This window comes from Monopterus albus, unplaced genomic scaffold (assembly GCF_001952655.1).
Source record: "Monopterus albus unplaced genomic scaffold, M_albus_1.0 scaffold592.1, whole genome shotgun sequence".
Classification (NCBI taxonomy): domain Eukaryota; kingdom Metazoa; phylum Chordata; class Actinopteri; order Synbranchiformes; family Synbranchidae; genus Monopterus; species Monopterus albus.
In genome coordinates, this window is record NW_018128472.1 from 22,188 (window position 1) to 35,355 (window position 13,168).

Below are 13,168 nucleotides of genomic sequence, written 5' to 3' on the forward strand. Positions count from 1 at the left end.
GTTCCACTTGTAGGTCTAATAAACAAAACACAACAAAAACATCCAGGTCAAAATGAATTTATCACAGGACACATGTTTATAACATGTTTATACACAGATACATATTTAACGCCATAAAAAAAACTTGACACTGACTTTCTTCCACTAGTTTCTAACCAAATGTGTTGCTGCTTCTGGTATCCTGCTGCTTTTCACTGCTCACTTCAGTACAACGTAACACAACTCAGTACAAGGGACGTTTGAGTCACTGCCCCAACATCCTCAGACACAACTACACATTTTACACAAGCTCAACATTTCTTGGACCAAAACAGCAGGAAAGGTTTTTAAATGCATGATGTTAAAGATCTTAGCTCTGCTGCATTTATGTTGAAATGCTGACAGGAAACAAAGTCCCACCCCATGACAATCTGTCCCTCCCCAGGACAACTTGTCCCTCCCACACCATATTTAGGCATCAAGCGTTGTTCAATCTTTGCAGCTGGTACCAGTTGTCTGACGGTACAGGAGATCATCAGGGTCACTGTCAGAAAATGACTGTTTGCTGCTGGAACACAGACATTTCCCCATTGAGGGATCAATAAAGTACCTTCCTAGCTAAAAAAAAAATCTGAATCCTGACTTTAAAGTTGACTACTAAAAAGTATTAGATAAGGAAATGTTCAAATGTTTTATACATCATATATGTACATTGAAGACACCTTAACTTTGAACAAGATCTACATTATTCTACACCTTCTAAAATTCTGACTCATTAAAAAACTCAGATTAGCTGCTCTTAATACATAAACATTTTGTAGGGCAAGATAACATTATTTTATAACATCAGCCAAAAATCTTTCGCTACATAAACATTAACAACAAAAGCTCACCTTCGCCAGAAGCAGATGGACACAGAAGTATAAAGACTAACACAAACATAGCCATGACTGGTGTGGATGTGACATTGAGCTGTTTTCCTCTGTGAGGAGGTGAAACTTGCCAGTAGGGTATTATGTGAGCGCAGTGTGTTCAGAGGTGGAGTCAAACAGAAACGAAAGCCATGTGCACTGCAGCCTATTTTAGCCATGACTGGTGTAGATGTCACGTTGAGCTGTTTCACTCTGTGAGGAATTGAAACTTGCCAGTAGGGTATTATGTGAGTGCAAAGTGTTCAGATGTGTGTTCAGAGGTGGAGTCAAACAGAAATGAAAGCCAAGTGCACTGCAGCCTATTTTACTTTGCACTGGGCATAAGTTATTGCACATGAGTACAACAACCAGAGGGTGTATACACTGCTCCAAAGTAGGCTACACAATGTCTTTTACAAGTTATTATTTTGTGTGAAAAAGTTATATCTTGTATATATGAAGATTTAAAAATGATTATATGTGGGCATTCTTAAGCTTAAACAATGAAAACATCGAGTCTAAACACCTTAAATCCCCCATGAACACTGCAGAACTGTTCTACTCTCTGTGCAGCAGCACAGGTCTAAGTTTAACAGAATCAGAATCAGCTTTACTGGCCAGGCGTGTCAGACACACTCACTCCAATACAACGGCTCTCAGTGCGCATGTACGTGTCCTTATGTAAGGCAGCAGTGGCCAAGTAAACAATATAGGGCTGTGAGAATAGGAAGGAGAGAAATGTGCAAACAAGACAGAGGAATGTACATTAGGAAAAACAGATGTTCAATGTTCTGTTTCTCACAGTGTCTATTAGAAGTAAGTTGTGGCCTACACACGTTAGCTAATTCTGATGATTATAAAATGCTATAGGCATCATTTTCTTATCTCCCTGCCAGCTCCCACAGCTTCTTTGTTTTATAGGTTCACATGAGCGACCACAGACGTAGGCACTTTAGAAATCGTCCAACAACAAACAGACTACACATGCACATTTATGTTTCTCATTCCTAAAATGTTTAACGTTCTTCAGTAGCTCAACATGTAAAGAGACACTCTCCTAGGTTTTAATTTGTAGCTTGTTGATGAACAACAGCCGGTGTCGTATTGTCGAGTTTCCCCATTGAGATAAGTTTCCTGTAGCACATCCCTCAGTGGCTGTGGTTAGGATGAGGTTGGGTCAGGTTAATATTGGAGGAAACATTTTGACAGGACACACACTTCGACACAATACAAACCCTGCCAATAGTGCAGCTACATCCTTGTGTCCCGTCGCCCATAACATAACATTATGCCAACAACAACAGGTTTCTAAACACATGTACGATCATCACATGCTCATTAGGTTAGCCGCCAGACTGCAACATGATGTAGGCCTAGTGATAAAGATGTTTGTTTATCACAGAGGTCCGACCACCTCGGACATAAGACATTATATATGTGTCTTATTCCTGAGCACAACGAGGCATTCTGACAACAGGAATGTGTTTTCACACACAAAGCCTAGTGTGGAGAGATGTCTAGGGAAATGTATTGTTTATCCTTTATTTTCTTATGCAACTAAACATTAGACATAATTGTTTAACAGCCACAAAACCACCATATAGGATAAGTACAGCTCCTCTCATTTGTGTGACACAGATGCAGAGAAACTCTCAGTCAGATATTACTGAGTTACCTGCTGTGTGTCACATCTGGTCCAACTCAAAGTCAATGCCAAACAGTACAAGATGCTGTCTGCTTCTAGATCATCTCTCTTTTTCACAATGGCACAAAGACTGGACAGAGAAACAGACGCAAAGATTTTAACCTTCAGGACTCATACAGAATAATCCCCTTTTGAGTTTGGTTCTTCCACTGGTGCACATGTTCTTATGGAATCTATACTGGACCACTGCTCCAGACCACAGCTCCCAGTATCCTCTGAACACACAAACCCTCCACCACGATAAGGTGGCAGTTCAAGGAGGGGGTCATTACAGTCGTCATCTGTGATCATCAGCTCTGTGTTACAGGAAGCTGAACTGTTTAGCAAATGGTTTATTGACAGTGTTACTGTATCCATGACTCTGTTGTGCAAACATTTACACCTGAATTGAAATGTTTTGATCTCTACTGGTGTTTCCATTGTCTTCATGACAGTGGAACTGGGAACACTGGTTTGTCTGCAGCTGTCACAGAAAGTCTGGACAATGGTTTGGATGACAGTGATACACTCACCCAGTCCACTTCCCAGTTAGGATTTATGTTTCATAACAGCTGTTGGTCACCTGCTTCTTCATCAGGAGGAGGAGGAGGGTGGGGATTCTTCTTCATGTGTCTTTTATATTTCAGGAGGACGGAAACAACAACAACAACAACAACAACCATCACAACAAAAAGTGAAAGAACAACTATCAGTCCAACATGTCCTCCACTGTTTCCATCCATGTTCCCTCCATCCTTGGCTCCTCCATCCTTGGCTCCTTCCTCCCCGTTGCGTCCTCCAGTGGAACCTGTAGAGGAGCAGCAGGTGTGAGTATCAGCTGTCAGGGAGGTGAGGCCCCAAGACCAGAACCAGCTCCTGTCAGACATGATCTCCTGCACTGGGACCACATCACTCAGCCCAGCTGCTTTCTACAAGGCCTCATCAACAACATCTGGAGAAAACACCAACATCTGTCTGGGATGGTTCACTGTCACATGGACAACCAGGAAGCTGCTGCTACACACACACACATACACACACACACACACACTCACCTAGTTTAACATCCAGGTAGATGGTGCTGATGGGCTCATTGTTTAGATATCTCTTCCTGCGCGTTGTTTTTCCTAGGACGACACGACACTCGTATGTTCCTCTGTCACCAGTCGTCACATTCCTCAGAACCAAAGACACGTCTCCGTCCTTCATCTCACTGTCCTCCAGCTCCACCCGGTCCTTAAAAGACTCATGCTGGCTCTCTAGAACAGGTCGCCCGTCCCGGTACATAAAGACATATTCTGGTTCCAGGTCAGTTCTGATCCACTCTACAACTATGATGTTGGTGCTGCTGGGAGCTCGACATGACAGAGTGATGTTGTCTCCAGGTTTAACTGTGATGTTTATCTGGTCTAAATCAGAGAAGAGCAGACAGAGAGCAGAGGTTAAAGGGTCCAGGTGTAACTCCACACGTCCACAGCAGCCAATCAGAGGGGACACTGGTCTCTGCTGGATTGGGTCAGGGAGAGTCCTGTTAGCAGTAACAAGTTCTAAAGCCAGGGTCTGTCATAGTCTGGGGTCATGCCAGTGCCCTTGGCAAAGGTCACACACACTTCTGTGATGGCTCCATTAATGCTGAACAATACACTGAGATGTTGGATGCTGTCTTCAAGACGACGTCTTCTCCAGGGACGCCCATGCAGATTTCAACAAGACAATACAAACCTCATCCTGCCACGGTACCAAGGCCTGGCTGTGGAAAAGGGCCTGAGTGCTGGACTCTGTAGTAAACGCTTTACTGACTCAACTTTTGTTGGAATGTGTTGCAGCATCAAGATTGAAGTGAGTGTTTATTTTGAACAAAGAATAAAACTGATGAGGTGTCACATCACACAATGTGCTGCTGTGTTGTTTTCAGTGTAACACAGGACACAGATGATTGACACAATAGTTTTCCATTTAGATTTGAACTTCTTTTGATTCGGGGTTGTAGATATTAGACATGGCCTGTATCAAAATGTGGAGTCAAAAGCTATTATCCTGTATCTAAAGTCATTTAAAGGGTTTTTCAGGTGATTAATGCGTTAAAGACGGTGACATGGTGTCAGTTTTTATCACGTTTTAATTGGACTTTAAAACAGTCATCAGGATGATGATGATGATGATGATGATGATGATGATGATGATGATGATGATGATATAACGTTGTAAAACTGATACAGTCTCATAAAATCACCAACTCTATTGTACTATAATAGTCATCTGTTAAGACTCGACGAGCTCTGAACCCGTGAAAACAGGACGTGAATAAAAACAGAACTCACCAGAAGCAGCAGAACAAACCAGGATCCAGCCCGAAATCCAACCCCAACAAACCAGTACAAATAGTTTAATGGCCATGTCTCTGTTCTGGTCCTGTCCTCTCCGCAGTCAAATGGTGTTAAGTCTCAAAAGACACAGTTAATTTACCGAGAGGCGTTTATAGAAATCCAAGTTTAATTTTAAACCTATATTTAACTTGGAGCCACAGAGTAAACACGGTTTTACATGAAGCTGTCTACTGCTGCCCCGTGACCCCGTTAAGGGATTAAGCGGTCGAAAATGAATGAATGAATGAATGTCTACTGCTGAAACGTGTTGGTCTAAACCTCGGTTCAAAGCAGTAGAGCCCGCCCCCTGGTTCAAGGTGGTGCTGATGTGTAGACCTTATGGGCGGTGCTGTGAAAGGGATCAGCACAAGGAAAACAAAGCAGTGAATCTGAAAAATGAATTGTATTCTCTGATTGTTTAACAAAGGCTAAGTTCTAAAGCACAAATTAACACGTCCACATATTTGCACAATCCTTCATTAAGGGTCTCATGTGCACTGGTGAGAGAAGTTGGGTGGTGCCGGGGCCGCAGCCCCCTTAGTGTTGGCTGTGACGCAGAGGTCGGCCATGGTGTGGCTCTGCCAGGTACAGGTGACAGGTAACGAACCATTATTTTATTAAACTACCTTCCCCTAGAGGTGAGATCTAAGTCGGAGCTGGCCGTTTTTAAGCCAGCTTTAAAACCGTTTTCTTTAGGGCAGGCTTTTTTAGGCATAAATTGGCTCTCTTCATTTACAGGTATGTGAAAATAAATTCACGTTTCTCAGATGTGGGAAGGTTTTAGAAAGGCACAACCTGAACCTGAACCTGAACCTGTTTGTTTCTTGGTTCCTTGATATGAGTCCTGTTTTATGAGCCTTTTAGACTGAATATAAACTGAGACATCACACTGGACTGATGGCTCCAAACACAGAAATTAATAAATAGCTGATTTCATTTAGCAGTTTATTTTGTGTTGTCAAACAACAGAGCACCACTACACAGACATAGACTGATGCTTTCTAAAGACATATACTGTGTTTCCTTAGTTCTGTAGGTTAAAGCATAGTTTTAAATTCTAAAGTCTCAGGATATCTGTGTTTACATGTCATGTACTTTCTATTAGACAGATAGTGATAGTTTATCTCTGAGACACACCTCAGATCCTTATTTCAACAAAATATACTTCACTACAGTTGATCAAAACCAGGGAAACCGCTCATTTAAACAGTATTTTGTTTTATAAAAACAAAATGTGAATTCATACATTTTAAAAAGAACATTAGCTTGTTAGACTGTATATAGGATTGTTATAGGAAAATGTTTAATGATCTTAGACTTTTTCCACCATAACATGTAATTCTTAACAGTAGGGCTGTAAAACCTACTCCAGTGATAAAGGAGTAGTGTTTGTATTCCCATCTCATGATTCAACAGGAACCGATAGAAGAAGGAGTGATTTTCCGGCTCATTTGCAGTTTTTATTTCTAAATTCTGATCCGTATGGACACAAAAATCCATTCTCATGTCTGCAATGAAACAGGAGGGCCTTCTATTTTTATTAGGATTGACCTGCAGGTTTTCAAAGACCCCCAGTGAGCCATCTTTTTCAGAGCTTCATACACCAATGCCAGGCATAACGTTGTGTACATACGTAGACTACCCAACTTCAAACCAGGAAATATGTAAAGTTTCAAACCCACAAAACAGAATTTTCAGCACTGATTCTCTACATGTACACACATTGTATTGGCTCTAGGTGGTGCTACACTGGTTCTTCAAAGAAAACCTGTCACAGCATCATCGTGTGTTCTCTCATGCTACACTACCAACCTATGGTATATTTTTTACCCAACATTTTTATTTACAACTATTTCATATGATGACCTCTAATGATTATTATCAGATTATTAAGGCATATTAACCCCTAATCGAAGTCCACATGGTATTCTCTGGCTGCCTATGACTCTCAGTACATAAGAGGTAACTATCATGAACCATACATATGCCTTCTTACTTGTTTTATGATTTTGTGTTTTATTTTATCTTAATGTTAAGCATAAGAAGATTTTTTATAGTTCACACACCATGTGTACGTATTCATGTTTGCTCAGATGTAACAATGGAATCTTGGCTCAGCTGTATTCATATACAGACCATATGTGAAAGTGTTTATGGAAACACAGTACATATGTTAATGTTAGGGGCAGAAGTGATCAGGATCAGAATCAGAATCAGAATCAGAATCAGAATCAGAATCAGAATCAGAATCAGAATCAGAATCAGAATCAGAATCAGAATCAGAATCAGTTTACTGGCCAGGTGTGATGGACACACGAGGAATTAGACTCAGGTACATCAGCTCTCAATGTGCAAACAGTAAACCAGCATAAGGCTGTAATATAACAAAGATAAACAGTATTAACATCAACAACCAGTGTAAACAATGTAGAATAAGCAGTATAAACAGACGGTAAACAATGCAGACAACAAGGGAATGTTCATTGAGGTAAATAGGGATAAAGCAGAGAACTTAAGTGGGATGAGTGGGAGCACAGTAAGAAGCAACATTCACTGCACATGCACTATTCTAATGTTGGAGAAAGTATTTCAATGCACTGAAGTAATGCTATGTGACTTTATAGTTTTACTCTAGTAATCAGTGCTCCCTCTTTTTCCATTCAACATTGATTCTGATGCTACAGTGTGTTTTTGTGTAACCTTACCGTTGTACCTGTAACATGTTTGTAACCAGTTTCTCCAGCTCTTAATGGTATTTCAGCAGCTATTTTGACCTGTTTTGTTTCTCTTTGTAGAGACAACAACCCTTCTTTTAGTCTCTTTTCTAGTCCAGAGTGCAGCATTCTCACTGTTTCATGTGTCTTTTGTGCCTGACTTTAGACAAGGGGTGCATCTTTTAATTATTTTAACTGTCTCTGTAGTTGTTTTAATCTGTTTTCATAGTTTTGTTTTTATGCTGTGTAGCACACATCAGCATGGTAGGTGGCAGTAATGTACCCATACATTGCTTCACCGCCTGCAGAAAGTAGTAAGAAGAGGAGGCAGGGTCTATATTTATGCCTGACAAATCTTTATTTAGCAACATACCATCGGCAAATACCTGTCTGTATGGATGTGGATGTGTGTCTGTGCATGGGCGTCTCCCAGTCGAGCCTTCTTACACCATGGTAGGCTAACTGTTTGGCAAAAAGTTAAACTCTACAAAGTGTTGAATAGCATCACCGTAGGCAAATCCGTATGTCAGGTTTTAGTCACAGTAATGACTCGGCTGGCTCCGGAGCGTGGAGAGTAGCGCGAGTACCAGGGATGAGGAATCACAGCAGCAGGAAAAGTAGACTAGGTAACCGATGTAGTCTTATTTGAGGTCGCACACTTAGAAGTGTAATCTTGGGAATGAAGTCCTCGAGCCGAGGTAACGTGGCGATGAATCACAGACGAACTGGTGTTTGCTGAGCTTTTCTCTGGGGCTTATATAAGTGGCCACATCGATGACTGCCAGATGCGCTGCAGCTGTGGCCACACTCCAGGGGGCCCGTACCCGGTGAGAGAGAGCGAGGCAGGGGGGGGCGGGCAAAACGGGTGCAGCCCTGTATGCACCACATATGTTACTGTAAACATGATCCAGGGTGTTCTTGCCCCGAGTGGGAATGTACACTGGTTGGTAATATTTGGGGAGTACAGTCTTTAAATTGCACTGGTTAAAGTCGCCAGCCATGATAAAAACAGCGTCAGGGTGCGCCATCTCTAGCACGTTGATGACGTTGTGGAGTTGACTGAGTGCTGGCATGGAAATACATGATGAAAATACATGAACGACATTTACACAAAGAATACATTTGTTTAAACAGTTTAAGAGGTCATACACACACTGAGACAGAATGCATTTCATTCACCTTTATTTTGTAATATTGCAGCAGTTGATGTTCATTTGCTTTGTTGAAGTGTTACAAAAGCAAAATTATTTCAAATACATACAACCAATAGAATCCTGACACTACGGAGCAGGTCTAGTGCACTAACAGGGTGGAAACGTTTCCAATCACATTTCAGTGGCTGAACAAAGCAAAGCTGTCAGTGTAGGCGACAAATGTTATGTTCAAAAGAACCGCGTAAATATATGTGTGGTCAGAATGCTACGCTGACAGTTACTGTGCGTTTTGGCTTGACTCTATCACACTATTTATGCGTGACACTAGACGTCCTTTGCTTTCCACGCTGACAGTTCCTGTGCTGTGGATTACATTGTGTATGTTGGTCTTTTTCGTATCTGTGTTTTTTTATTTGGCTAGATGTCTCTGTTTTCCACGCTGACAGTTCCTGTGCGGTGGACTACAGTTGCCATCTCTACCCAACTCGGACTATATGTACTTGGACTTTGTTTTGTTCTTTTGTTACTTTGTGTTTATTTACCAGTGAACCATCATTTTCCTACTAGCACCTGGGTCTGCACCCTTGAGTCAAGCAAAATTATTTCAAATACATACAACCAATAGAATCCTGACACTACGGAGCAGGTCTAGTGCACTAACAGGGTGGAAACGTTTCCAATCACATTTCAGTGGCTGAACAAAGCAAAGCTGTCAGACACAGGTACAAACCACCTGCTTGCTTTGTTTTGTATATTTTGTAAGAGCCAGAGTAATCACCACTTGAGATAACCATATGATCAGATTAGCATGTTTGCAGGTTTGCTTTGTCCTGCATGGCCCCTGGAGTCTAGCTGTCTACAACTCCAGATGACTGCATTTACATATATATTGCCTAATTGTTGCCCGAAACTCAATATCAACACACCTGGTGTTTCTAGTAAACTATGTGAGCCGGTCAACCCCTGCCCACTCTAAGGACCAATAGCATTATGACACATCGAAGCCCAACCTCTGTCCAATCTTCACCCAGAGGATAAAATGTAATTGCAAACTGATTTCAATGCTTTTAGGATGACGATGTTCCTGCATGAGCCTCGCCACTCCAAACCCAGCGCTGTTGCTTTACCTGTGTCTAGACTTTAAATAAATTTCTTTTGATTTTATACAGTCCTCTTCTGTCTTCACTTCTCGAGCTTTCAATAAAAGGAACTGGTTTCCAACAGGATGACGTTCTTGATGTGCTTTAGAATATTTTTATATAGTCAAATATTACAAATTCGATATTGAATTGAAATTGTTCTAATAAAAACATCCCTTGTTCTGAACATCTAAATCTTAACTTCAAGTTTCATTAATAGCTAGGTTACATACTATGAAATCAAAGCTTTGATAATCAGCACTGCTATATCACTCTGTCTAGTGTGTTCATTACCCCCCCAGTGAACAGCGAGATGCAGGAACAGGTTAAAAATGTCCACTATATCACTCTGTCTAGTGTGTTCATTACCCCCCCAGTGAAAAATCCAGCACCCCGTCTCAGAACATAGTTCCATAGTCCCTGCTCCTAGCTGGTCCCCTGTGGAGATTACGCCCTAGTAATAAGATTATCGATGGCTGTAACATTCACCCTGTGACAAAGCTGTCATGACGACGGCCTTAGTGATGAGGGTGAGAACTTAATTCTCACCGTTATTCTGCCAGACCAGAGAATAGTCAGTCTTACATTTGATCATGTGGACAGCTTCAGTTGTCACCAGAGGAAAAGTGTTTACAGCCCTTGAAACGAGCCACACCTTAACTGCGCATGTGCTTGTGTCATAGGTGCCTTCTGGTACTTCATTAAACAGCACACCACCCCTGGGCCCACGTATACTTTCTATCCTCTGCACAGCAGTGACGCCTACTGGTCTCAGTGGTAAAGTCAAAGTGTTTATTTGTCATATGCACAGTTAGGAAACGTGTTTTTCCCTGTACAATGAAATTCTTACTTTGCGTCCACATGTCACAAAATACAAATGAAATATAAAGTAGATAAATATGTGCACACAATGAACACACTCCACACACAACTCCTACATACGGTTAAGTAACCAGACAATGGGTAGTTTAAGCCACTAAAGTGGAGGCTTTGCTTTCCATGTCTTTTCGTCAGCTGGTCAACTGTCTGTGAGGCAGTTACAGGGTAGAAGAAGTTCATATGTCCGACTGTATCATGACCTTGTACACCAGGAAATGCTGAGGCCTTTAGGAACAAAAATGGGCTAACCCTAACCAGGTGACATCAGCAGGTGATGTCAGCAGGTCACTGCATCATGACCAGGTACAACAGTGGAACCAGGAAAGGCTGGGGCATTTAGGAGCAAAGATGGGCCGAGGACCACAAGTTTGACAACATATGTTTGAGAAAATCATTGAAATGTTTAAAACAATGTTCCTCAGAGAAACACAGGAGGGATGTGGATCTGTCACCCTCTACACTACAGAGCATCATTAATCATCATTGTTGTCATGGGTGTGTGAATGTGTGTGTGAATGGTGTATGATCTCCTGTAAAGCGCTCTGGCCAGTGCAACACACAGAAAAATGCACTATATAAATACAGTCCATTTACCATTAAAGGTTCAAGGAGTCTAGAGGGATTTCATAAGCAAAGGTCACTTCCACTTCTGTGATGGCTCCATTAATGCTGAACAATACACAGAGATGCTGGAGCAACACATGCTGCCTTCAAGACGATGTCTTTCCCAGGGACGCCCATGCAGATTTAAATAAGACAATGTAAACCTCACACTGCCGCATTACCAAGGCCTGGCTGTGGAGGAAAAGGGTGCGAGTGCTGAACTGGCCAGCCTGTCCCCACCTGTCCCCAGTGGAGAATGTGTGGTATATTTTTAAACACAAACTGTGTCAGTGAAGACCCAGGACACCTTAAGACTTGCAGGAAGAATGGGACAAACACTGCAGGGTTCATCTCAAAATAATTAACAGTTATTGCATTAAAGATGGTGACATGGTGTCAGTTTTTATCAGGCTTTAGTTTGACCTTAAAACAATCATCAGGAACATGATGATGATGATGGCAACGCAGTGAAACAAATACAGTCTCGTAAATTGACAACCCGTATGGTGCTTACAATACAAAGAGAAAGAAAAGATCCATGAACACAGGACGTAAATAAAAGCAGAACTCACCACTGGCAGTGGAACAAACCAGGATCCAGGCTGAAATCCAACCCCAACAAACTGGCGCAGATAGTTTAATGTCCATGTCTCTGTTCTGGTCCTGTCAACTCTGCAGTCAGACCGTAATGGGTTTACAAAGGCACCGTTCATTTACCAAGAGGTGTTGACAGAGTAAACATGGCTCTACATTTCGATTTTGCATAAAATTCTCTGGGGAACTATTATATAGGATCTGGGTGCAACATGTGTACGTCAAACCACGCCCATTTACACACACCACCCCAATATGTCACTCAAGTTACGCCCCTATGGACCAATTAGAGGACGAGACGTTGCTCTTTCTTCTTTTTTTAATTTTACTTTAGTTGAACAAATGGAACTGGAAAGTACAACAGGTTTATCTTCCAACCATTTCCAAAATAAACAATTTTAATACAATTACAAAACAATTTATTAAAAGGCTCTGGCTTTCAGACCTTCACTGACGTGGCTATAGCAACATTAATCATAAAAAAAAGGAATGTTGGCTCCTCACTCTGTGTCTGACACAATGATGAAATGCAAAAGACGAAGGTAATACTAATACTTTACTAATCACTAATACTTTACTCCGGCCTCCAGTCCTGCTGTGAGGAACCTTGGAGTCATCTTTGATCAGGATATGTCAACAATACCAGAGTGTTCAGCCATCTCTTCTGACAAGACTTTTAAGCCAGCCAGAGCCCTAGCAATTGAGCCATCAGGATCAGTATTCAATGGAATGTAGGTACAACATTGTTGTCCAATCATAGTACAAACGCCCCCTTTTTCGGCCAAAACAAAGTCTAAAGCCAGTCTATTCTGATATGACATAATAGATGTGGCTGCCAATTGTTCCTGAAAGCCAAAAGCCAAATCTCTAGTGAAGTTAGTGAGACGCTGAACATTGAAATGAACATAGTTTATGCGATCTACATTTTTGTTTATGGTCACCCACCAGAAAAGAGCAGACTCAAAGCCTGCTGCCACCTGAGCTACTAGCTTGTACTCATTTGGGACGCCGCGGGGAACACCAATTGCATCAATATACGTGGGTGAAAATCTAGCTGGATCAAATAGTGCATCCCGCTTTAACCGGTGTCCCTTAAAGGGATGACCAGAACCTAATTCAATGTCAGAGACTGCAGCTTCAACTAC

The 13,168-nt window shown here is 41.7% G+C and overlaps 1 protein-coding gene across 1 annotated transcript in view; it reads right to left on the bottom strand.

The window, feature by feature from the left end:
• The window catches only part of LOC109953255 (uncharacterized), a 7,773-nt gene extending 2,616 nt beyond the window's left edge, over positions 1-5,157 (bottom strand). The window contains exons 1-3 of the mRNA XM_020588680.1: positions 4,896-5,157; positions 3,630-3,983; positions 2,783-3,382 (exon numbers count right to left, since the gene is read on the bottom strand). Of these exons, the coding sequence (XP_020444336.1) occupies positions 3,138-3,382; positions 3,630-3,983; positions 4,896-4,971 (675 nt within the window). The 5' untranslated portion in view covers positions 4,972-5,157 and the 3' untranslated portion in view covers positions 2,783-3,137. The remainder of the gene's footprint in view (positions 1-2,782; positions 3,383-3,629; positions 3,984-4,895) is intronic.
• Between the last annotated feature and the right edge of the window lie 8,011 nt (positions 5,158-13,168).